This window comes from Nymphaea colorata, chromosome 1, assembly GCF_008831285.2.
Source record: "Nymphaea colorata isolate Beijing-Zhang1983 chromosome 1, ASM883128v2, whole genome shotgun sequence".
In the NCBI taxonomy this organism is placed as follows: domain Eukaryota; kingdom Viridiplantae; phylum Streptophyta; class Magnoliopsida; order Nymphaeales; family Nymphaeaceae; genus Nymphaea; species Nymphaea colorata.
Window position 1 is genome coordinate 5,338,510 of NC_045138.2, and position 27,291 is coordinate 5,365,800.

Here is a 27,291-nt window from a genome sequence, read left to right on the forward strand (position 1 = left end):
GAATAAAACTTGCATTAGGACTACGTCACAAATTTAACATCTTTACAGATGAGAAACAAATCCACACTGGATTGTCAACCATGAACAAAAACAACAAAATGAAAAGTATCATGCAGAACCACTCACTTTATGATACATGGACAAAACATTTCAGCTACATGGACAACAAACTAAAGTTCTACTTTGCTAGTTTGTGAAGAGCTTATGCAAGGTAAGAGGTAAGGAAAACAAAACTAAGGCTGGCAAGCAAGTCTAATGAAGGAACGCTTAAAATCCAGTGACTAGGCTTGACTCGTCCAAGCTTGACTCCTTGACTCGTGGTGACCTAGACCAGTTTTTATTAAGTATTGTTTTTGAAAGAAAAAATAATGCATAACATGCAATTTAAACATAAAAGGTTGTAGAATGACTTGATTACATGTATAACTCTAAAATAAGTCAACCAAACCAGTGTTGTATGTATCGTAAAATACGTATCGTCGCGTTTCCAAAAGGCAATACAATACACCACCTGTATCGTAAACAGGCAATGCACATGTGCGATACAGGCACTGTATTGCGATATGCCCCGTATCGCACGCTACGGTGTGAAGGGAGTCCCAAACCCCCTTTTCACGTTCCCTTTTTAAAAAACAGCCCCTTCTTCATTTCTAACCCTAGACATTGTGCCGCCTTGGAGGGAAATCATCGATTTTCACCATGAAATCTAGATTAAACTGTGGATTTGTGTGTAGGTGGATGATTCCCGTTGGGAGGAAAGGAGTTTTTTTTTATCTTCTCCATAAGGTATGAAATTTCCTGCTTTTGCCATACATTCATATATTTTTACCATGATTGAAAGATTTCGATTGTTTTTTGTCAAGTTTACTGTAGGATTTCATTTTAGTGTGAAGATATGGCATCGTCTGATCCCACATGTTAGTGGTGCGAAAGGGTGAAGGACAATGACCGGTTAAGAATCAAATGTAGCTTTTTGTGAGAACACATTTTCAAGAGGGATTATTAGAATGAAACACCATTTGGCAGGGGCACGTTCTGATGTAGCTCCATGCGTTGGAAAATCAGATAAACCTTTGCCTCCATTTATGCATCAACAATGTTTAGATATGCTTAATATTTACATCAAAAGAATGTACAAAAACAAATGGAAGAGGCAGGCTATAATGAGCATTGGGAAGATGAAGAAGAAAAAGAAGAAACTGATAAAAATGTTGAACATGATGAATATGGCATCAGTCTAAGAACAAATATGGAGAGAACAAGAGGTGAAGGGAAAGGAATCATGTATGAAGGAGGTCGATCTGGCCCATCTGGAAGGAAGAAAAGAGGTGCACTAGATATTAGGCGTGGTCATGGACCTAGTGGTAGTCTAGTGTCGGTTCTATCAGGAACTCTTTCCCTTTTTATACTAGCACAGGTTGTTAGGCCCAAATTCGTGCTGCTATAACATCCAATGACATGCTAGATCAGGCACAACTGACTATAGGGAAATGGTTTTATGATGTATGTATTCCCTTTAATGCAGCTAATTCCTTTCAGTTCCAATCCATGTCAGATGCAATTGCTTCTAAAGGCCCCGAATTCAAAATGTCATCATATCATCATATGTTGAGGGGCAAAATTCTTGAAGCTACGGTGAAAGAAGTAGCGTTACATTGCAATCAGTTGAAATTAAGCTGGAAGGAAACAGGTTGCTCCATTATGTCAGATGGATGGACTGATACACGGTCAAGAATACTTGTGAATTTTCTTGTTTATTGCCCTAAAGGTACAATGTTGTTGAAATCTATTGATTTGTCTGATGTTCCTAAAATTGCTGAGATTTTGTTCAATATTTTTGATAATGTCGTACAAAAGGTCGGACCTACAAACATTGTATAGTTTATTACAGATAATGCTGCAAATTATAGAGTTGCAGGGGATATGTTATTTCAAAAGTATAGAACATTTTATTGGAGTCCATGTGTCACTCATTGTGTTCATCTAATGCTTCAAGATCTTAGCGAGATGTATGATATGAAATCAGTTGTTCACCAATGCCAAGAGATTATAAAATTTATCTATAATCATGCATACGTATTGAGTTTAATGACAAAATTTACAAAATGAGTTGAATTAATACGACCTGTACAAACTAGATTTGCCACAAATGTATTGATTGTGCAGAGTATAGTGAAACAAAGAACTCCGTTGAGGCAGTAGTTAGACCTGGGCAGCGGGCCAGGCCGCCGCCGGGTACCCGGGCCCGGGTCCGAGTATTGGTTCTGGTCTATTGGGCTTTAGCCCATTGGGCCCGGCCCGACATCATAACCGGCCAGGTCCGAGTTAAGCTAATGGGCCCATTGGGGCCTGTTAGGCCCATTAGTGGTCGATAATGGATTCATCATTCAAGAGCGACTTAAAACTTTTACAATGCATTTAGGGATTTAGGGTTTTGATTTTTGAACAGGAGGAAGTTGTGTGTTGAGTAGCCTTGGCGCCGCCACTGTCGCCGCACCGCCGGTCTGCCACCTTCGTCGTCGACCTCTAGTCCACCACTAGTGCACCTCATGGCTTTTTTGCTGGACTAACAAGTGTTCGGGACACTCTTCACCTCCCGTCGCAGTAGGTAAGATCCTTCTCTCTGTCTTTCGCTCTTCCTCTCCCTCTGCCTCTCTCCTTTTGGGCTTTTGTCATGATTCTCCTTTGCTTATCGTGGTGAAAGGTTTCATTAGAACTGTCCCCTCTTCTTTGCTTGCTGGTATGGCCCAGGTTGGCCAGCGTTTCGTCCTTGGGGTTTCTCCTACAACATTGATTATCAGGCAAATAGGAAGCTGTTGGATGCACTGGCTGATGACCTCAATACCTGTAGCCTCAATCACTGATGACCTCAATACCTGTTAGCCTCAATCCAAGATCTACAAGTCGGACGGGAAAACAACATTGGTCAGGTCGAAATCGAAGAGATTCCGGGAGAGAATGATGTTGTTCAATGACTTGGATCGGTTGTTGAAGAGGGGAGATGGATCACCGACTAGCTAATTCATGTCGAGATCGATGCCGATATTAACCAATATATTGACAAAATACAATCTTTCTTTTCTAAAGCCAATATGGACTTGGCCCGCCCCGGTCCGATGGGCAGTTAACAAACCGGGCTGGGTCGAACCTCGGACGTGGTTGACAGGCCCGGGTAGCAGGCCAACCCGATTCAAATCCGGGCCCTTAACGGCATTGGATAAACGGGCCGGTCTGGGAAGGCCTAGCAGAAGTTCTCTAGCGAAGAATGGGCTGCATATCCACAAGCTCATAAAAGAAAGATTTGTTTCATCTGTGTTTAGATTTGTGGTGGAATAGATTTGGGCATAGTTGTCCAAACCTAAGACTTTTTTCCCAAACATACAGTGCAAGTGGATGCAAAAGAAAATGAATGTTTTTCAACATGTCCAGAGCAAGAAAAGGAATAGGCTCGAATATAAAAGGTTGAATGACCTTGTGTTTGTTCGAGAGAATATCTGGTAGAAATAAAATAACACAACTTAATATTTACATTTTTTTTATAACATATTTATATATAATTATCTAGTACCAAGTTTTCTCTTATTTAGCATAGACTTAAAAAATCAGCAAAAAAGCACACATCTCAGTTTGATCATATCAGCTTAAAAAACTTTGAAGATCTAGAACCATGGATTGAGGAAGAACCAACTATAATATTTGATGATGATGATGATCATCTTTCAATGCTTCAACCTTGAAGCTGAAGCAACAGAAATTGATGATGAAGGAGAGTCTCTTAGATATCATGGTGAAGATCTTCAAATTCATGAAGATGAAGAAGAAGATGGAGGTGAGGATGAGAATGAAGATGATGAAGATTGTGAATGAGAGTAGAGAGTGCTTTCATTTTATGAAGAACATATTTTTCTTGATTTTTACTATTTTTTTATAATTTTTTCAGAAATTTCTTTATTTTTTCTGATTTTTTTTAATATGATATGGTTACGATATGTTACAATATTTTATGATACAACGTATCTTAAAGCCAGACCAATATGGCTTACGATATGCTTTTTACAACATTGAACCAAACACAAACAAAGTAATAACAAGTTATATTTACTTGTGTGATAACATGAAGGTAGCCAAACGATTAAGCTACTGCTGCTGGGCCATAGTTGCACTAAGTAGCAAATGTCAATATATTAACAAAAAATAACTCAACAAAGTCAAATGTTTGTATATATTAACTAAAAGTCCAAAAGCAAAATGCCCAATGCTCTAAAATTAAAATACATAGATACCATACATGAAGTTAAGCCTAAGTAGCTTTAACTATTCATTTGAAATATGCAATTTTAGTAAATAAACAATAATTCTAAATTACAATCAAATAATTTATAAGATCTACATTAAAATTAAGTAATCAATTAGTAACCAAAATCACCTCATTGATTAAAATACTAAGTATATAGCCAGATTGCACCAAGTCAAACGAGTTTCAAGCCGAGTCACTCGGAGTTTGCAGCAAGAACTGGCAACCTCGTAAGGGGCCAAGTTCAGCTGAGTCAACAAGTCAACATAGGAATGGAGAAAATTTCTTGGCTCCAAGCTAAACCAATTGGGCAACCTTATACTTAAAAGCACACGCAGGAGACCACCATTTTCATCCAAACAACCCACTTAGGAGGCCCCACTTATCAAAGCCTGCATGTTTTAAAGGCAATTGCTTCAATGAAGTAGAGAGGGATGGCTCTCTCAATTTTATGAGGTTAACTGTTCTAATGGTCAGTTTATTGTAATATTCATGCTTCCTTGCTAGAAACAACTGAAAACCAACTTAATACACCAGCAGTGAAGCTCGACAGAAAGACCTTAATCTTTTGGTTTGGCCCTGTTTGTGCATATATATGCCCCAATTTTAAATCCCAGTTGTTACTCTTCTATATACGTTTGATGATGTACATATGTATATATGTTTGTTTAAGCGCAAATGTTCTACATTGCACTGGTTTAAGTTTATAGAGTAAAGCACATTATCTGTTTAGGACTGATTATGCCCATCACCAACTACGCAGGCTATTATTATGTATTATCATGGGACAGGTCGATTCATACGCTAATAACATAAGCAAAAAACTTTCAATCTCGCATTTTCACTTCAATTAGACACAAAAATATGAATCATATGTGTACTTTTAGTGGCACACATTAAGTGGTATTTGTGATATTTGTTACGCCTATGAGAGATTAAATTTGCCTATAAATTTCAAAATAAAGCATTGAAGGAAACTTTCAGGCTGTGATGGCTCCAAAGGATTAAATTCTTCATTGTCAAACTCATGGGTGTGGGCAGGGTGCCTATGCGACACTTTTTAAAGAAAGTTGCAAAGCAAGATGGCAAAAAAATAAAAAAAATTAGTCACTATAGATTGCTGTGTCGTCCAGGCACATTTCATGTTTTCCATTCTTCCTCCTTCCCCTCCTTTCTCCTCCTCTTCCAGCTTGCCCTCTGGTATCAAGGCCAATGAGCAGTTGCAGGGCACAAAGCAAGTGCAACAACCAAACTGCCATGTCCACGTTACATAGTTCATAACGGGTAGGTACTAGCAGCCAAATGACTCAGATGACATGCTCAATAAGAGACATTCAATCTTCACAAAATCCATGAAGACGATAGAACTGAACTGTATTCAAACTATTCAATAACCAAAAATTGCACTGTTATCTTTGCCACTAGAAGCAATAATAATCGATGAAGCATCACCTAGCACCATTGAGCTTCATGTATGTACTTTCAGGAGCTAGTTAAAACATGCACTTAGGTGGGCAGGATGGCGAGGCCTCTGTTGTATCCAGTGCTTTTGACAACAGATATAAACATAATCACATATCATCTAAGAAAAACATGGCCAAAAGGAAGTGTTCCACATTCTACATACTGACTTCAGATTCAGAAATAAGGTGGGAACTATGAATAATGCTACACATCTATTTTAATTTCTTGAATTCAAAAATGTGACATAAGCTACGTTGTTAAATCACTAGGCAGGCAATGAGCACAGGCTAGAGCCTAAGCGCTTTAAGAGGTACACAGAAAGGGAAAAAGTAGAAATTCTTAAAACACACTTTAAATCTTATCATATATAATTGTATATATAGACACATACACATTCACAAAATACTACACGTGTGGAAAGCGAGAAACTGAAAATGCCATACTAATTGGTTGAAGTTCACATTGAAATTACCAACTCATGACAATAGAATGATTAAAACACACAAAAACGCAAATACATTAAACATTTGATAACGTGAGAATAAACATAATTAAATGCTTCAAAGGCCAGCATTGATAAAGGCCGAACTAAAATTTACAAGTTACATAACACAAAAGAAAATCTTAAGTAAATGTCAAGAATGATTAAAACACACAAAAACGCAAATACATTAAACATTTGATAACGTGAGAATAAACATAATTAAATGCTTCAAAGGCCAGCATTGATAAAGGCCGAACTAAAATTTACAAGTTACATAACACAAAAGAAAATCTTAAGTAAATGTCAATGCTAAAGAGCATGCAAACTTTTACCCTGTCTTAAATGCCAACGCCTAATTTTTAATTCTGATTTCTAAATTTAAAAACTTAAAACAAAACCTACAATCACTAATCTAATTAAAGAAAAGAGGAGTCCTCAATGTAATCATAGTTCATAATAACATTGCCTGTCAAAAACCTATCTTCTGTTACAATTCTATAAGACACACATTCAGAACACATGTATTTTTTTTGTGCAAATTCACAACAACAAAAAACTATACAAAAACAGAAAAAAAAATCAATGAAAAAAAGGAGAATATGTGATGAAAAAAGCTAAGTGGGAAATAATAAATTGAGCATCTAGGCAAACCTAGGTGTCCTAGGTGATGTTTTAGGTGTTTCCAAATAGCAAGTCATCTAGGACCACCTAGCGTATGCAATCAGCCAAGATGGGGGCCTAGGCAAGCCTTTGTCAATATAGTACATGAGTAATCAGGTTAGCATGCCTAGAAATAAAGATACTAAGTGTTGTTTCAAATCATACACAGATACTATTACTCAATTCAGACAGCCTTTAGCTGTTACTTTTGTCATGATGTTACAGCTTGTCAACAAGTGCTAGAACACAGATAACAATCTTCCTTATACTTCCTCATGAAAAAATTCAGCCTCCTAATTTGCTTCATTCGGAAGAATTTAAAATTTGTCATCGTTGTTTCAAACCATGGCCCTCAATATGTTCCTCAGTAATGAAAGAACAAGAATGAAATTATTGAATGACAAAGAAGCAAAATGAGCAGTAGATCGATGCAATGAAATTTTCATAGTCTGAGACATGATGTACAATCGTGTCTGGTATTTCAAAGATACAGGTACAAATAATCTGTAAGTAAACTTTTCGACAAGCTCCCAAAAGGGACTTTCTCTTGAACACATAATACATGGAAAGGGACATGAAGTTTCTATATTCTGCATTGAATGGGGGACACAAATGGAGACTCATACAAACAACCATGTTGTTTGAACCGTTAGTGAGAGTGTTGAACATGGTAAACTGATAGACACAAATAAGCTACACAAGCTCCGAACAACAATAAAAAGGAAAAGTACATGCCATACTAATATAAAATTGACAAAACAAAACTTTTATTACATAATCTAATACATGTTAGATAAAGAAAAAAATGTTCCTGAAAGCTTGGATACTGTGAAAAGAAAATCCCTTGTTATGAGGAGAGAAAAAACGGCCAAAGGACTTCCAAAATCATGCTACAGATCCTTCACTACTGTGAAGCGTTAACCATGAATTTTATAGATTTTAAACACCCACATAAGCATCTCACCATCATTTCTTGTGCTTTAATGATAGATCTTGTAAATTACAATCCTTCATTTGTTCTTCTATTTTTTCGAAACAGGGATTTTATGAGAGATTTAAACATGATGGTGTAAGACAAAGAAAGATGAGACATTCGCATGAAGCAAATGAAGAATCTAATTCGACTTCAACAGATCTACATCATTAAAAGCTCTAGGCACAGGCTAGGCAAGTGAGTTGGGCCACCAGCATGGCCAGGAATAAGAACATTAAGTGGTAGAAAAAACCACAAAATGCAACATTAACAACAAAATTGAAACATCTCCCCATCAAAAACCTATTGCTGTCAACTTATAACATGAAGACAATCAGAACTGACAACAATATTAACATATTGAACAATAATAAGCACAACTAAAAGCTTAAAGGCCAACTTTAGCATAGTTGAACAATTAAATTTTGCACCTTAAAAGAGAGCAAGCATTAAATTTAACATCAATTCTTATTTTACGTTTTTTTTTTGTATTTTTCTTTTTTAACGTTAATATCATCATGGATTATATTTTAGACTTAAATTAAATTATGTTTGCTATTTTTATCATTTTATCTAGCCTTTTTTGTTTCTTACTATTTTTCTCATCCATTCTATTTTTACCTAAATTTTTGAATTTGGTCATTCTCATAAAAAATGCAGACATTTTTGTGAGATTTTCCAGAGAAAAAACCAACTTTTCTGAAAAAAAACCTGAGAATAACATTGTTGTGGCAGTGATATATACATTTCTAATGCAAAATCACATGCAACATGAAAGAGAATGAGGATAAGAAAATGTACATAACAACAAATAAGTAAAAGTAAAGAAACTGGTCCAGAGGGTAGAACGAGAAGAAAAGAAAACCTCCTGAGACGGTAGAAGAAGAAGAGAATCAAAAGATCACAGATGTTCAAAATTTTGAACAAAGAAAACCTAAGTTGTTTAGCACCTTGACAAGGGGGCATTTTCATGAAGCAAGTTGCTTAGGAACGCATAGTCTAGGCAACCAGCTACATATAGGGAATCAAGCGAGCCTGGCCATGCCTTTAACAACAAAGCATGAGATGAAGATTGGTCACTTTCTTTTTTCTAAGAGGAGATAGAACTTAAAGAGTTGATGGTGTTGAAGCCTTGTCACATGTTATTACTTACTTGCCAGTCATTATTTATTATTCGGTCATTTGACCTTGTTTTTTATGTCATCAAGTTAGTTTCACTTATTTTATTTTTATCTACTTTTTGTGCAATATTTTTCTGTTTCTTTGAAATTTCAGAAAATTTCCCCAAAAAAAGTCTAATTCTTAGATACCAAGTGAAAGCTCAACCAGAAATGCTGAGTGTTACTTGTGACTGTGCCAACAACTGAGTAATAAGACGAATCTTTGTCAAGCATAATTTAAACATTATAAGACAGGCAGCTGAATGTCAGACACTCGGCTAGTCGGCTGACCCTTCACAAGCAATGCCTATTGAAGCATCCGTTGTCTTATCTATTCCAATTTCCAAATTACTGGATAAGCTAATCAAAGTAAAAAAGGAAACCATAAAGCAGAAGAGCTGAAACCTGTGCAAAAACCAAAATCATCATCATTTACAAGGGTTCACACAACAAAAGAAGCATGTAAGACTTACGACATGTAGACGTCATGTGACTTAACAAACCACACAAAGGCCCATCAGGTGTGTGAACAGGGCAAAGAAATCCCCAGGACCTAACAGCAAGTGCAGACAATTAGAACCAGAATGCATGTAGCAAAAAGAAACAAAACAATGAGGTGATATTTACTCAGGTAGAAGCTTCCGCACACTTGTTGTACGCATATGCACAAAAAAAGAACCTCTATGTACAGAACGAAAATGAGATATAAAACGAAGGAAATTAAGCTTTTCTGCAACAACGGTCATGCCAGAGACCTGTTAAACAAATTCCCAATTTAGAAAGACAATATCATCTAATGCATTTAAAATGAATTTATTGAATTATAAAAGGACTTCGAAAAAAAAGCTAGAAATAAATGCACCACTGATGCAGTGTAGTTTAGAGTTAGATCGGATCCCAGATTCAGATCCGTTTAGGGTTTGGATTTGACTTATTTGGTTATTGATGTTATTTTGGGTTTGGATTTGACTTATTTGGTTATTGATGTTATTTTGGATCTTTTTCGTTTTGGACCCAAGATCCAATTCAGATCTAGGGGTCAGGCCACTTAAAAATGTCTCTTGTTTTGTGTAAAGGCACAATTGTTGATGAGAAAAACTATAATTTCCTTTGTTATTGAATTTCCCCTCTTTTCCTAGTCTCTCCTCGATCTTCATGATGGCATAAGTCTTGATGAACAACTCCGCTATGAAGAAAGCAAAAAAAAAAAAAAAAAACATCGAACAATCTGAAAGAAAAAGCTTAAAAATCTCATGTTTCACTTGATCGAATCAATGGACAAAAACTCGTGAACTACAGACATGCATAGAACAAAGGCTGGTTCAAATGGAAAAACCAAACCAAAAAACCCTGTTGGATGAATCGAGCCTGAGCAATGCTAACCAAGATGGTGGACGACATCTATGGCAAGTTTGATGTATTGAAGAGCAAGAAATATCCACCTACTGACCTCGAGTAACAAAGGGAAAAACTTGAATGGAGATATTGCATGGAAAAAGGTGAACAGCACGCGGTGGGTGGTAGCCACCGCGGCCTTTTGTTTTGTGTAGGCACAATTGTTGATGAGAAAAACCATAATTTCCTTTGTTATTCGATTTCCCCTTTTTCCTGGTCTCTCCTCGATCTTTGCGACGGAAAAAGTCTTGATGAACAACTCCGCTATTAAAAAAAGCAAAAAAAAAACATCGAAAATGTAGAAAAGGAAAAGCTTAAAAATCTCATGTTTCACTTGATCGAATCAATGGACAGAACTCGTGAACTACAAACACGCATAGAAGAAAGGCTGGTTCAAATGGAAAAAACAAACCAAAAAACCCTGTTGGATGAATCGAGCCTTAGCAATGCCAACCAAGATGGTGGACGACATCTATGGCAACTTTGATGTATTGAAGAGCAAAAAATATCCATCGGCTGACCTCGAGTAACAAAGGGAAAACCTTGCTACCATTTTTCATGCACCCCCATCTGTAGCACCCAACACCATCAACCACCGGCTGCAAGGTAATCACCGACCGCCTCCAGCCCAACCATGCCACATCGAAGGTGCCAGACTCCTAACAAAAAAACCTACGGCCCAAATTTTGTCAGCTGGTAGAGAAGGAATTGGAGAACGGGTGGAGCACAACCTTTCTTCAAGCTGCCACTGAACCCAATGGTTGTTGCTTAGCTGAAACCTATGTCACATAGGAGGGTGTGCCGGTTCGGCAGAACCCCAAAAATTTAGGTGCAACGGTGCGGTGAGAATATTTATTTGTTAATGTTAATTTGTTATAATATATGTATATATATATATATTGTTATTATTAATTTTTTATTATTATATGTATCCACACACACACACACACACATATAAGAATTAAGAAATTTAGAGTATACACTATAGTCTATACACTCTACACAACAAACTTTATACATAAATTATATATGAATATTATATAATATATATTACATACTTATAAGTTATAATTTATTGTGTATATAAATGTAACATATTAAGCATTAACATGCTTACAAAGTATAAACATTAAACAAGTAAACAAAAAACAACAAAACCATGACAGAACACAGAAATGGAAAAAAAATGTTAAACCTTCCTTTTAACATTAAAAATTTTTCACGTAAAAAATATCAAAAATGACAAAAATAGGCTTGACAAGGTTTGACCGCACCCGACTCGAGTCAAACGCGAGTTGGGTGCGTGTCCAAAATGGCAAAAATGATCGGGTGCCGTCAGCCGCACCCAACTCTTGTTGACCCGAGTCAGGTGCGAATCTGAGCCGCACCCGAGTCGTGTCCACACGGGTGCGGCAGTCAAATTGCAGCGTCTGTGTGACTTAGGCTGAAACGGCCCTCAACGGTCGTCCACCAGTTCAAGGTGTTCTACCAGCAGTCTCTTGGGAGCCGCTGCTGACCGCATGGTCCGGGTTCTTCTACTTAGTTTGTCGGGTGGCAGAGAAGGAACCAGAGAATGGGTAGAGCACAACCTTTGTTCAATATGCCACTAAACACAAAACCTATGTCACATAGGTATGGGTACGGGAACGAGTACGGACCATTTTCAAAAAATTTGAGTGCGGGGGTACAGCCGTACACACACGGATATATATATATATATATATATATATCAAAAAAATTCAAACAATTTATAAATTATGATCCAAAACACAGTATGAAAATGAAAAGTTGTGAGGAACTATGTACAAGAAATGTTTAGAGTGAAAAAAGAAATAGGAAAAGGGAGGGGGATTTTTAATTTATAACTAAAAGAAGTGGGCAGATTGAGCAATTCCCACTCAAAACTGCAAACAATTCCAAGACCTGGAAAACAGGTCTGGTCCAGACCCGAAATCTTGTTTTATTTCCGAAACCGGCCAGATCAATTGAAGCGGCGGGTGGGAAACAAAAAATTGATGAAATGAGGTGGGAAACAAAAAATTTAATGAAATGAAAAGGAGCGCCATTTCCTTCGTACCCTCGCTCGATCTACGAGAATTCAAAAGGAGGCCCTCTCTCTCCTTTCCTCCACTCTTCTCCCCTTCTTCTTGCTCTTGGTAGAGTCGCCCGACCACCATAGCCATGTCCAGCAACCAAGAGAAACCGAGTACCAGTTACGCGGGCAAGGGCCAAGAGAGCCGCTGACTCCTCTGCTGCCACCGTTCCTCCACAGAAGAAACGCGCCGCGTTGGCCGAGCTCATCACCTCATCGACGCCTCTTCTAGCACCCCTGCTCAATCTAGAAAGAAGTCGACCAAGGCCTTCGCTGGAGTTGATCTTGGTGCCCATCTCGGCAAAAGAAGGGCACCGTCTTGGGCGAGCTACCTGAACTTGCCCATTCATCGTTTGGTGTGGCAAGCCGAACCAGGAGGAAGGGAAGTCGAGCACTCGAGAAAGGGTTAGGGTTTTCGATTGTCCGAAAATGGACAATTTTGGACTCTGTCAAAGTTGACCGAGTCCAAAAATGGACAAAAATAACCGGGTACGTTGACCGTACCCGGTGCTTCCTTGACCGTATTTTTGCCGTACCTAGACCCATACCGATACCATACCAATACCATGTGGGTACTCCTCACAAAAAGAAGTACCCATGTGACATAGCCCAAAACAGCCCTCAACAGTCATCCACTGCTTCAAGGTGTTCTGCCAACAGTCCCTTGGGGCCCATTAGCTCTAAAGATGGCACCAGGTCTCACCCAACGCCCCTGTGACGACAGCCTAGCTTGGGTTCTTCTACTTATCCAGGCCAAGATGGGTTTTCACACTCAGTTTGGTTCAACCAGGTTGGTTTGGTGCCTTCTAAGCACTTTATTGGGCACGCAAACCCGAATTTGGAGCCTCAATCGCTCCCTGAAGCAATGTCACATGAATGTGGGGTGCCGGTGCCGGCTTGGCACATCTCAAAAAATTTAGGTGTGGGGGTGTGGCAAGGGTATATATATATACAATATTATTTATATATATACATATATATATATATGTATTCATAATATCTATATAGTTGTAAGCTTGTTCGTTAGCTTAACCTCTCCTTTTGTTAACTTTTATTATTGTAGATAAAGAAAGAAAGGGTGGGGAGAGAGAATAAAAAAGAATAAAAAATATTTTGAACATACATAAGAGAGGGTGCAGTTGGGGTGCGTGTCAAAAAAGCACCCATACCTGCACCAGCACAGTGTCATATCAATGCAGGTGCAGCCCCTTTTGAAGAGTCTGTGTGACATAGCCCCAAAGCCACCCGCAGCAGGTGCCTGGGCATTTGCCCATGTCCATATGTATGTCCTTAAACCACCCAAGCCAAAATCGAATCCCAACGACACCCCCGTTTTGAAAGAAAGGTGATCCACGTTCTGAATTGTGCTGAAAACAGAGAATAAGAGAGAAAAGCACACTATAGATGGCGGCAGAAACTAAGGCACGCCTCCTGCCCTTAAACTGATATATTAAGGACAATAAAATTACAGTACAATAATGACCAACAAAATTAAGAGAATTACAACATATGCCATTAATAAGTGATGAGTTAAAAAAGGTTCACGTAAGGTCACGTTTTTTGGATCTGACCCAAATCCAAAACACATTATTTTAACACCCTCCCTCAAGTTGCACATGCTTCTTGAGCATGTACAACTTGCTCTTCAATAATTAGAATTGTTGCCCCATCAGTCTTTTTGTGAATAAGTCTCTTATTTGATCTTCTGCCCTCAAAGAGAAGGGTTCTATCTCCTTTAGTTCAACCTTCTGACAAACAAAATGTTGATCAATTTCAATATGCTTCATTCTATTGTATTAAAGGCAACATTTATCGCACTTTGGCTATTAAAAGATGCTTTCACCGCCCGTCACTGCATGTTCAGGTTGCCAAGAATGAGCACCAGCAACTCACCTGATATATAGCTGGTCTTCGCTCCTCTATTAAAAATGTTTCAATTGCTTTACAGTAGAAATGTTAAATAAGTCCAGTAGCCAAGCCATGAAAGTAGAAAAGTCTCTAAAGTCTAAAGCATAAACAAGAGTCTCATCTGTTGGAGTCTGATGATTTCCACCATTCTAAGTTGAGTTCTTCAATCCGAGGAGCAAGCTTCTCGAAGTGAGAAGACGCTACCTTAGGGTCCTAGTCTAATCATGTGACTTCTAATAAGGAAAAGTGTCTTGCTTTTAATACTCGGTCAAAATCTCATATCGTTGACACTTCTGTCCATTGTTTTAAATGTCAAGGGCCATGTCATAACTAGTCACAGTGCCCCAATGTTGTCAAACGAAGTATCATGGTTGAACCTAAAGACGAAACCGTTAAGTCAGAACATGAGGATGCCCACAGCGAGTCGAAGTCAAGAGCCAAAGTCTTCAACCTAGGTAGACTAATGCTGTGTAGTTTAGAGTTCGATCAGATCCCAAATTCTGACCGTTTAGGATTTGGATTTGACTTATTTGGTTATTGATGTTGTTTTAGGTTTTGATCTTTTTAGTTTTGGACCTGATATTCAATTCAGATCTAAGGGCCATGCCACTTAAAAAGGCCTCTTTTGTTTTGTTTAGGGCTAACTGTTGATGAGAAAAACCTTAACTCTCTTTTGTTATTGAATTTTCCTTCTTTTTCTAAGCTTTCCCTTTTATTGTTTGCTTTTTAGTGCTTTTCCTACAGAGATTAGAGTGAGGAGCTCTAATCACTGCGTCAACCACTAATCTTCTTTTTGAAATTTAGAAGTTGAACAAAGAGATGTTGCTCATGTGAAAAAAGGTCAGCAGCTAAAAGCCTAAAACAATCCTATCAACAAAATCAAGTCAAAATTTAATGTGCGGGCACTCAAATACCAAATTATTTTCTAAAATTTTATCCAATGCTCTAAATCCATAATAGACTGTAACCTGATCATTTTCTCATTTCTAAAATTTGATATGATGACTTCTTGACTATCAGAAACTCCATTTTCAAGTGAATTCCTCACAATAAAAAACATTAGTTGGATTGCTGCCAGCTGGGGATGTTTGAGACATTACAAACAAACCATGTTGTGTTTGTTAGATATCCAAGAACACAAAAAGGAGTAATAGACGCTATGTTCCAAGGAACACGACTTTTCTTGAAAATGAAAATGGTTTTGAAAAGAGAACCAAAATAAAAAGAGAACCTAGGCCGGACTAGCGCCTTTAACTACTAAAGTTTCATATGTTGTCATAATCGACAAGTTAATCTTAGGAAGCTTCTATATTGTCTTGTGAATTTTTAAGAGATTATTTACCTCCTAGTTGTATCTTATTGAGAAGATTCCATGATCAAAAACGCAACCTTGAATTTCAGCCAAGTACTCTCTAAGAAGTTAAACCAACCAGACCTAAAGTCTATGTTACGTATCACATGCCTACACCTCAAGCCAGAGGTAACTCATTCTTGCCAAGCAAATGGCACCCGAATGATAGCTTGAGTCTACTCAGCAAAGAGATGTCTGCCTATCTAAAGAAAACAATTTGGATGGCACCTCAATGACAGCTTGAGTCTACTCAGAAAAGATGATATTGCCCGGGTATCAAGCAAAGGCAAATGGCTTGCACGTTGTCCTTGAACAAGAAATAGAAAGACAATAGGTAACAGCTAGCAAGCATGTTATTTCATGACTAAAAATTTAAAACAATTGGATAGAACTCATTCCAAAAATAAGATCATAAATTTGACATATACTGGACAGAACTTAATCCAAAGATTAAGACAATTTATTTCAAGATAAACCATGAGGCGAAATATAAAAAGCAAGAATATAGGAATTAAACAGAAAGTATTTGAGTATGGTCTAGCATCTCTAAGATGAAACAAAATGAAATGTTAAAAAAACCATGATACAAGCAACTAAGAGCAGTAATGAAAATAGAAACACCCCATTTCCTCAATGATAAATGATTAGGAAGCAAAAGTAAATCTCCATCAAATTAAAAATAAAAACGTAAGGTAATAATTTCATCTATCACCTGCTGCATATCAAGACCTGAACTTGTAACAATGTTTCCAGTACTTAGCGTAGCTTCAACAGCCTTTGCAACATTTACAGAAGAAAATTTATCCATAGCTTTTTTCACATGTGTCACTGCATGTTTTACGTTAAAAAGGAAAAGAGTAGAACTATTATTACATGAAAATCGAAAATCACTGAATATAACAGCAAATATTCCATGTTCCCAACTAATGGGTCAGTTTTTTACCTATGTCTATTGAAGGAAAAGATAAATACAAGCTTAACTTCCATTGTAAGCAAAACTTCACAAGAATGGGCAACAGATCTTGCCACTTACGCTGTCATGAACCAATTATGCAAAGAATATTGTTTACATATTGTGCTGCTATGTATGACTAAATTAACCATGCTGCAGTCCATAACTAGAAGAGGTTGAACTTCAATGCAATTACAAACCATTCAAATATTCAAGAAACTTGACAAAATTGAGAGTTATGGCTGTTCAACAAATCTTTAACAAATGATTAACCATAGAAGATACGTATAGTACTTTAAACACTGAGATTGTGAATCTGTCGTTCTTAAGCAATTGGAGTACTAATTTCAAGAAGTGAAATCTGAGGAAGTTTGATCAGAAACAGAGTCAGAGGACTTCTTAACAAGATTGAACTTCTTTTCCTCATAATCACAACTACTTAACAAACAAGGACTGTAAACTTTCAGATTACATGGATTCTGCACTTTTCATCAGAATGCCTTAAGTCAATGTGAGAAAATTTTGCAGCAGATCTCCAGTTGAGAAATAAAGTACGAAGGACTGCTTAAGCTCTAAAAATGTATCTTAAACATGGTTGTGATGTATATTTAGCATATAGACACCAAATCGAGTGGAGACCAATTAAAGAACACTTTTTGAGGTTCTTTTACAAAAAAAAAAATTCTTAAACATGATGTCCAACAAGATCGAGTGGCTCCACAGGCATATGCCACAAGCATGCAGCATGCAAATACATTGTACAAAAATGATGCAATCAAATTAAAAGATAACTAGTCAAAGCATGAGCTGTGAAATTGTTTTTCAAATGCCCAACCACATAAAAGCAACAAAATTCACTCTTGGATTGGTTTCGTTTGGATGTGAAAGGGCTACGATTTACAAGATACAGTTACAAATCAGAAAAAGGGCGCACACACGGATACTAATTTTTGAAATGTAACAGGACAAAAAACTATGCTGAACAATTTATGCAGTCACTTTGCAAGAGATTGCCCAAAATATGTTGGATGTCCTGAATATCACATAGAAAAATTATATCAACAGCAAAATTAATTGACTATCAAAACCAACCAAAATTATAAAAACCAACCAAAATTATAGGTGCCCTCCATCTCAGTGACAACTTCTACATTGACTCCTACCACATGTCCAGGAAAAATTGCAGAAAATTATTGCTTCCCATATTACAGGGACAGCAACACTTTACAACTGTTCTTGTTCTTTTGCAATATAAGATCAACCAGTCATCAAATAGGCAGGTGCATCTTATTCATTTCAGTAGTGCAGCTTTTACCATAGCATAAACATGCAACACCAATCTGTGTTTTAGAACAAGATATTTGGACCAACTACTACGAAACAGAGAAAATAGTTACAAAATGAAAAAGCAAATGGTGAAGCTCGTACAATTTTGAATATCAAAATGTTTGTCTTCTTTCCTAAGCTCATCTAGAATCTGTCGTCTTGATCTACTCAACCACTCCTCAAACTTTTCCTAAATGTCACAAAAAATAACAGTTAAAATGGGAAATATTATAAATCAAGCACTCTTCACCACAACTGCACAATATCAATTAGAGTACAAAGGCTAGCCCAATTTTTTTGGTAAAAACATGACCAAAAAACTCATTAGATGCAACTAAAAGTTTGTCAAAGCATATAATAATAAAGATCAGTTTTAAAAAACATTTTGAAAAACACATCAAAAACCAAAACAGGAAAAGCATTTATTTCCAATCAACATGCTCTTTTTAGTGCTACATTCTAGGTTGTCAAGCTTCTACCTAAGTAAAAGCTTAACCTGGGCCTCTATATGGCTGGACTCCTAGGCTTATCGCTCTCAGGCAGCAAATCACATTAAAAATGTCCACGCCATAGGCATGCAACAGCTTAGACATCTTTCATCCTAAATTTCTTCCCTTTTTTCTTTTTCTTCTTCTAGGCTTGTTGCCGGCGGTTGAAACGTTGTCGTGGGTTGGTGAAGAGCACGATGGACCAATGAGCAGCGGAGACCCCCCATGCTGGCCTTTTGGCTCATCAGGCGACACCTCCGGGAGGAATGATTCCACTGGGTAGTGCCGTTCCACAGCCGCCGTCCCTGGGACACTTCCTACCACCAGAATAGGAGAACCACCAAGGAGGGCTGCCAGCATCACGCTCCTATCTCTGGTCCCATTTTATGGCTTCTTGGGCATCAGATTTTCTTCAATGAAGCAGGCGCGTCCGCTGAATCTGCACTCTAAGATATTCTAAGATATTGGAAAGCCAACGACACTGACAGCCGGTCAAACGGTGTTGTCATCCCACCACCGATCTTTCGGCTCTCCGACACGCTGCCAGATGGTGGAGGACAGGACAGGGGAGAGGTCGAACCCTCACCCAAATGCTTGGACGAGGGATCGACCTCCTCGATGGGTCTGGATCCCATTTTTGGAACCAAAACCGCATTTGTGATATGGGCGGGTTAGAAAACAGGTTTAAGGCTCGAAATAGACCGATACGTTCAATTCTGGCTGGTTCTTGAAGCCCCTGGATCAGTTCTAGGCTTGGAGCAACCTAGTTATCCCAAATCCGATTTGTTTTCCCTTCTAAATCTATTCTGACCAATTATCCACTTTGTTTGAGCCTAGGCTTTACCTCAAATCAACTGCAATCTTGAATCCTAGTTCATATCAGTGTTTATTCCTAAATCTAATCCTAAATCAAAACTTGAACCACAAATATCACAATATTTGTGGGAAATATCGCGACATTAATGAGAAAAATAAAGAAAATGCTGAAAACGGGAAACTATCTCGATATATTAAAAAGATAAAATTTATGTTATTACGATTTTTTCCCATTTTTTCATTTAGTTTTTATTTCATTTTATTTCGTCTTGTTTTAGGTATTTAATATAACCTCCTAAATGCAATACATTACTTATTAGTTTTACATTTCTTGTAGTTTTACCTAACATTTTGATTTTCTTTTTATCAAGATTTTCCCAAAAAAGACAACTTTCTGATAAATACCCGAGAAAAACCTTGTTGATAAAAACCCGAGAACGATATTTGTGGCTATGACCCAAACCTAACCCTAGACCCGAGTCTAAGCAAAAACTAGATGATCCAAACCCAACACTGTTTCTCATAAGTACATCTTTGGAGCCAAAAATTTGGTTCGTTGAGGATTACTCTTTTCGAACCCGGGGAGTATGACACAGTAGCTAAAGCAATAAGAGTGTTTGGATTTTTATTTATTGTTATTTTGTTTGGATCCAGAACCAACGATCCGTTTTAGGCTATATAAAGACGTGTAGAGTCTCATTTGTAATAGTTTTTAGAATCAATGAAACCCTAATCTTCTTTGAGTTTCGCTTCGTTCAGTAATTTCTATTCCTTTTCATGTTTCCTTTGATTTCCTTAGTTCAATTTAGGCATTGCTCATGGATTAGAGGAGCAGTCCTCTTCCCCACTGCGTCAAAAAATAAAATAAATTTTTGTTGGGTGGTTAGATGAGTAGCCCCTTAATATTTTTGAGAAAGTTTAGATGAGTAGTACTTAATATTTTTGCTTTATTATTTGGAGATAATGTAACTCTTCCACCATTCCCCTAATCTCTATTTAAAAGAGAGATTAGGTTTATTCAACACACCATCTTTCTTTCTCTCTCTATCTACCAACTTCAACATGGTACCAAAGCATTCATTCCTAGGAGGGTCTAACGCCATCCTGTCTTCTTCCCTCTTTTCCATCCCTGTTATTCCCTCTTTTGGATAAATGTGCTTTGTTTAAAAGCTTGGACCTAATCGAGACCAATTGTCATCACAAGCTACTAAGTGTGTATTAATTGCATACCCCAAGAACCAAAAGGGATACCATTGCTGTGATCCAATTCCCAAAAAGAGTATGTCAATGTAAGACGTCAACTTTTTTTAGTTTGTTCCCTATTTTTCTAATGTTGGTAATCATATGCATTGCGAAACCAAGGGATATATTCAAACCTATGGAGTGGACTTTTTTGGAACCTTCTCTCATTTTGCAAGAGTTTGGACCATAGGGTCAGTTGTTGTTGTGGTTGTACTTGTGCACTATGGATGGAAGCGTCCCAATTAGATGTGAAAAATGCATTTTTATGATAATTTATCTGAGACAACTTATATGCAACAACCACCTAGCTTTGAACAATAGGGAGAGAGTGAGAAGGTGTGCAGATTGAAGAAAGCAAACTACGGGGAATCTGAAGTGATATCTGCCATTGGATTTCAAAGGTCTCCATCTGGTCACTCATTGTTCAACAAACAGAGCTCAAAAGGTATAGTTGTGATGGTTGTATATGTTCACGACATTATTCTTACAGGGGAATATGAGGAGGAAAATGTTGAAACTAAGTTGCACCTGCAAAAGCACTTTGTTACTAAGGATATTGACCCACTTAGATATTTCTTGGAAATAAATGTAGCAAGAAGTGGAGAAGGTGAGGTACTCTCGCAGGGAAAATATGTTTTCGATTTGCTAAAAGGGACGGGGATGCTTGGAGCTAAGCTTGTGAATATTCCTTTGAATCCTTGTCTCCACCTACATGAGGATTCAGCAGTGCTAGATAGATAGTACTATCGAACACCTATCGAAAAACTTTTGTATGTTAGAGTCACTCGTCTTGTTGTAGGAAAATTAAGTCAATTTATGGATAAACCAAGAAAAAGTCATTTGGAGACAGCCATGATGGTCCTCAAGCTAGTGCTGAAAAAGGGTACGAAGAAACATGAAAGTATATTGATCATTGAGAAGTGGAACGGGGACTGGCCTAAGTAGGTTTATCATCATAATTCTATAAAGAAGGCTGGTATGTGTGGGATTCTATATATCAGATTAAGCTAGAAATTCTTGAGTTAGTTCTCGTGGACAGGGAGTCTACTTTAGCCATCACCTTTTCTTTATAGTAAGGTAGAAACACTTGACCCCCAATCTCTGATTAGCATCCATCTTGTAGGAACAAAGAAAGTAAGCCCAACCAAAGAATATGATAGTCATAATAGATGAACAATTGGGTCAGAATTGAAATCTGCTACCTGATGGGTCTCACTCATGGCTGGAGGAGAATAGTGGGTCCTTGGGACCATTGTCACAAAAAACGTGTATGGGTATTATACGGCAAGGAATTTTTTTTGGTACAATACGGCAAAGTTGTATATCTATCTTGGCGAAATTTTTAAAAATTTAGAACATTAAATAAATCCTGAAAATTATAAAAAATAAAAATTAATAAAAAATACGAAAAAGGGAAAAAACACGTATAATACTCATATTATACTTGTATCCCGTATAATATCCATATTACGCATATTATTCCCATATTATACCTGTTTCTTTTCACGTTTTTTGTTTTCTAGTGTTTTTTTATTAAACACGTTTTTTCACGTTTTACACGGGTGACTTCTTTTCACGCTTTATACGTGTTTTTTTCTAACAAAACGCATTTTTTGCGACAATGCATGAAAGTATATTGATCATTGAGAAGTGGAACTGGGACTGCCCTAAGTAGGTTTATCATCCTTGTTGATAGATCGTATGTTTCGGGTTCGGATCCATACCCGACCCGCCTTGTAGCCCGTGTTGGGCACTACTTAAGTCATGTAACCATAATCCTTATGTGTTAATGATAATCTAAGGAGCGAGAGAGTCTGGTGGCTAGTGGGCACCAACTCCTCATTCGTGGTTTTTTCTCCCTCGTGTTGAGGGTTTTTCACGTTACATCGTGTCAGAATTACTATGGTTGAAGATATTGCTGACTGACATTGGAATAGAGATTGAAGGACCTATGAAGATGTATTGTGATAACAAGTCTGCAATCAACTTAGCCAACAATCTTGTTCTTCACGACAGAACAAAGCATGTTCAAATTGATCGTCACTTCATTCGGGAAAGAATTGATGCGAAAGAGTTGATCTTACCTTACATGAAGTCTGAAGACCAAACTGCTGATGTTCTGACGAAAGCTCATCCTTCAGCTTCATTTGAGAGGAATGTATCCAAGTTGGGCATGTTTGATATGTATGCCCAACTTGAGGAGGAGTGTTGATAGATCGTATGTTTCGGGTCCGGATCCATACCCGACCCGCCTTGTAGCCCGTGTTGGGCACTACTTAAGTCATGTAACCCTAATCCTTATGTGTTAATGATAATCTAAGGAGAGAGAGAGTCTGGCGGCTAGTGGGCACCAACTCCTCCTCATTCGTGGTTTTTTCTCCCTCGTGTTGAGGGTTTTCCACGTTACATCGTGATCGTTGTTCCTCTTCCTCTCCTTGTTCGTATTTCTACAATCCTAATTCTATAAAAGACAACTCTTTCTATGTTCTTGGACCGATATGTTTCTCTTCTTTCTCATTTTTGACATTTGTTCACTTGTTTCCATTTCCAGTTTTCTTGTCAAACATGTGCTAATACAGAGCACCACCATAAAGGGCCTAACATGAAGCAGATCTAGTTCCACACAAATCATTGAATAAGAAAGAGTGTACTAAAGCTCTTGGCCAAGCTCGCACTGTCTAAGGTCTAGCCAACCCTTTCCAAAATTCCCATAAGGCATGAGCACTAGACAGTACCAGAAACCAATCAGTACACAAAGGCTCTCTTGGAGACTCCATATAGTGCTTGTCGACTCAAAGAACCTACAATTCTCCATCATGACTCAACAAAAATAAACATGTTAAGACTCAATAAAACAATCATATTATATATACAAGGGAACAATAACCATCACAAAATTTATCAGGTAGAAAATTTATCAGGTAGAAAACCATCATACATAAAAAATACAGGCATGGATAAACAATACAATATTATATAGCAAGACCGTTCTTAGACCATTGAAATGCAGTGCCTTACCTTGAGATATACTGTAATTAGTTGCCCAGGTAACAAAACCTCATGGTTTTGTGTTGTATCCAGATTGTCAGGAGCTGCTATCCGATCAACTACGGCAAATAACTTTTGCAACATAAATCTGAAGAAAGCAAACAAAAACAATGTCAGGATAGATACCATAGAAAACATATGAGATATGAATTTTCCTGACCATGTGACATGATGTAATTGCACAAGAAACAGACATGAGTAAATTAAACTTGTCGTGATTGTTGTCAAGGTGCACGAAGACAAACTCCTTTAGAACAGATTCTCCAACCTACATAGAAGAGAAAAGAAATGAGTTATTCCAATGAACATTTTTATATCCAGTCCAAATAGGTAAACAAGAAAGAGAAGAAAAATATGAATCAAAAGTAAATGAATCAAGTAAAGAAGTTGAAAGCAAGTTTTACTTACCACTGAATGACTTTCCATTTCTAATCCTTCCATTAATGGCTGGAATCTTTTACCTAAATGAAAAGAAAAATGAAATAAAAATGCACACTAAACATCAAAGAAGCCATGTGCGGCAAGAGTAGCAGGAGAATGGGTTGTCAATCAACATGTCAATAGTACCAATAAACTGCAGGCACTGTAGCCGCGTGAATAAACCAAAATCTCTGACTTCATTTAAGATTATCTTTGCTCTTTCCCCAGTTAGCTGCACACAGCCTGTTGCTCTAGAAACATGGTAGGTATCACTACCAGAAGAAGTCAAACTCGTATAAATTTCAGCATCACTGGTGTCAACGAGGGCCTGGCAGAGAAAAACTTTTTCAGGAATCATGTTGCAAGGCAAGTAGAAACTATCAACGTAGTTATACTTCTCTATGTCAAAGGCTGCATATGTTCTTTTTTTCTGCACAAGCACTAGAGAAGAATAAAGAGTAGGTGTGTAGCTCATAGCAACCATGAACATATGCTACCACAGCATTTGTAATAGCATACATAGCCTTTGATCTTTTCAGAATTATGTGTAATATTCCAAGCAAAAAAAGCTACTGTGCAGAGACTCGTTTACAAGGACAAAAAAGGAAGAGGTTACATAGAACACAAAATCATTTATACACAACAGCCTTAAATATCCAAACTACTCCAAGAATCACAAATCACATAAAACCCTAAAAGTTGTAGTTTCATTAAATAATTCAAAAATGCATTTGTGAAACAAGATAGAGCTCATTATCTACAATATTAGGGCTACAACACTAGGGCTGATCATATACAAAATGAATAGCCATGGACACTAGAATGACTATCTACCTGTTAAACTTGTTCACATACACAGCATATACTGGCTGAAAATATAAAGGTACAGGAAAAATAAACAGAAAAAGCAAAAGGCAAAATGCAAAAGCAAAGAAAATATAAATATATATATATATAATAGGATACAATGTGTCTATGGAATATTAAAGGACTAAAGTTTATGTAAACTCAGCACGCTGCCTCTAATGAAACATATAGTTCAGTAAAACGAAGGTGATACCTTCAGCATTATGCCAACTGGTATAATGTATTCCTTCCTTCGCACCCTACATAGAGCACAAGAAAAAAAAAATAAGGGTAACTCAGTGGTGAATGGTTTAATTTATTGGCATGAAAGGCAAATTAGTAGCTTACAGAAATCCAATGCTTGCACTTCCATGCTGCAGGTAATACAGCCTTACTGTGACAGCAGATTGATCTTGTCGGACACATCTAGAAGTTTACAAAGTATCAGATATTTAGGTTCCCCGGTAATAAATAATGATAATGAAAGCATGAAAGAAAAGAAAGCCATCAAAATTCGGGAGAGAGAACCTTTTAAAATTTAGATTGTCCTCAGAAAATTATGTAAGAGATCTATAGCGAAATCTTGTAGTTACTCTTGCATAGATTTATCAATTGTATGTCATAATTTTGTTTAATCTAATGATAATGCACTACTGCCACATTAATAGATGTTCTAATTCTAAGCTTTAAAAAAAAAAAAAAAACATTCAGATTTGAGGATGATAGCCGAAGTAAAATGTACACAAGAAAAAAATAATTGAAATAAATTGTAGATGCACACACTTGCTGTACAATAGGTGACATACACAGAGGCATAACTCACAAGGTCGCGTACTTTTCTAGCATCAAATGCAATTGCAACTACTCAGCACCCCTTAATTTTCATGACAAATCATTCAAGACAGGATTTTACAAAAAAGAAATATGACATGAATGAGACTGCTGAACATAATTTTGCACCAAAAACAAGAGACAACAAATGTCTAAGAAGCCAAGGAGACATACTCCAAAGTAGTCTAACTCTAAATAAAACTGTTCAAAAACTAATAAAGATCATCTTCTTCTGCTGAGAACAAACAGAGCCTTTGTCTTTATCATAAGAAAAAGAAGTACACCTGATGAGAACAGCTTTCTCAGTAAAAGCTGATCCACGGTTACGGTATGCATTACGGATCACACTCATCGGCTGTTATGAGAACAAGATGTTAGACAAAGATGAAGACTCACAAAACAGAAGCAAATGTTATCTCAAGTAATAGACAATCAGAAATACTAATATAGCATTGCACATCATGTAAACAGCATGACTCACATAATTCCGCTTTGGCATTATTAAAATCCGTGCAAGTCGCTCAAGTCCATTGCATATGAAGTAGCTACAAGCACAAAGCAAATTTGAAATAGTCAGTCATGAAGAAACTTGTTGACAAGCATGCATAAGTTGTGACAAAAGCTACTTTTGCGGATTTATTAGGAAATGAGAAAATAATAAGGAAGCCTAGATGCACAGGAAACAAAAAAAGAAGAAGATGGACATTGTGCCATATGGAGGTATGCATTTTTGACATGGAGACTGTAATTTTGTCTACCTGTGTTGGTGCAGCAATCAATAGACACATGCATTTCGCATAACAGGTATTGCCGGACCTGATACAACTAAGATCCCAGCCCCTTCTTTACTGAACCCTTAAACCCCCATAAGAAAAATCCCTCTTCTTCGTTCTCCTCTACGTACATCACAGATCGGCAGCTGATTCGAAAAAAGACTGCAGTTTCCCAGCAACACTGGTGCAACCTTCTTGCAAGTTATGCATATATTGCATCTTTTTTTTCTGTTTTGTATATCTTTATCAATATTTCACTTGATCTGTTTTGCAGTTCTTCTTCAACTAAGTAAGAGTTTCAATGACTTTTGTCTTTTTTCATTTGGGCTACTTTTTCAGATCCCTATATTACTTGGTAAGCCATTTTGCATCAGATCAGTTTTAGGATTTTTTTGTTCTCTTCACATAGTGGGTTTTTTATAGCTTTTAGATCTTTATTTTGCTTCATCACTTTTTCCATTTTAGAGGTTATTTATCTTTTATTCTGCTTCACTCTGCATTTTAAACAACGTAGCTTTTGTATTGCATGATTATATCTTTTTTTGAGTTTAACAGTGTTAGCTGTCACGGGTTGCATCGTGCATTGCCTGATTTTATTTTCTTCTTTCAGTATTAAGTTTATCGAGCAGCTTAGCACATTGTATGACTATTTTTTCTCAGTCAAGCATTAAGCATTGCATTAATATATATGGATTTACTTTGCTGGCATTTTCTGGATTAAATATATGTATGATAGTCACAGAAAACATGTTATTGTCGAAAAAACAG

The 27,291-nt window shown here is 37.2% G+C and overlaps 1 protein-coding gene across 1 annotated transcript in view; it reads right to left on the reverse strand.

Annotated features, from left to right (window-relative positions):
• Positions 1–27,291, reverse strand: part of LOC116266852 (DNA-directed RNA polymerase I subunit 2) — a 46,791-nt gene that overhangs the window by 9,255 nt on the left and 10,245 nt on the right. The window contains exons 7-18 of the mRNA XM_031648286.2: positions 26,232–26,295; positions 26,035–26,105; positions 25,268–25,345; positions 25,134–25,179; positions 24,221–24,401; positions 24,062–24,114; positions 23,848–23,921; positions 23,624–23,741; positions 18,162–18,249; positions 16,494–16,609; positions 9,663–9,790; positions 9,509–9,588 (exon numbers count right to left, since the gene is read on the reverse strand). Of these exons, the coding sequence (XP_031504146.1) occupies positions 9,509–9,588; positions 9,663–9,790; positions 16,494–16,609; positions 18,162–18,249; positions 23,624–23,741; positions 23,848–23,921; positions 24,062–24,114; positions 24,221–24,401; positions 25,134–25,179; positions 25,268–25,345; positions 26,035–26,105; positions 26,232–26,295 (1,097 nt within the window). The remainder of the gene's footprint in view (positions 1–9,508; positions 9,589–9,662; positions 9,791–16,493; positions 16,610–18,161; positions 18,250–23,623; positions 23,742–23,847; positions 23,922–24,061; positions 24,115–24,220; positions 24,402–25,133; positions 25,180–25,267; positions 25,346–26,034; positions 26,106–26,231; positions 26,296–27,291) is intronic.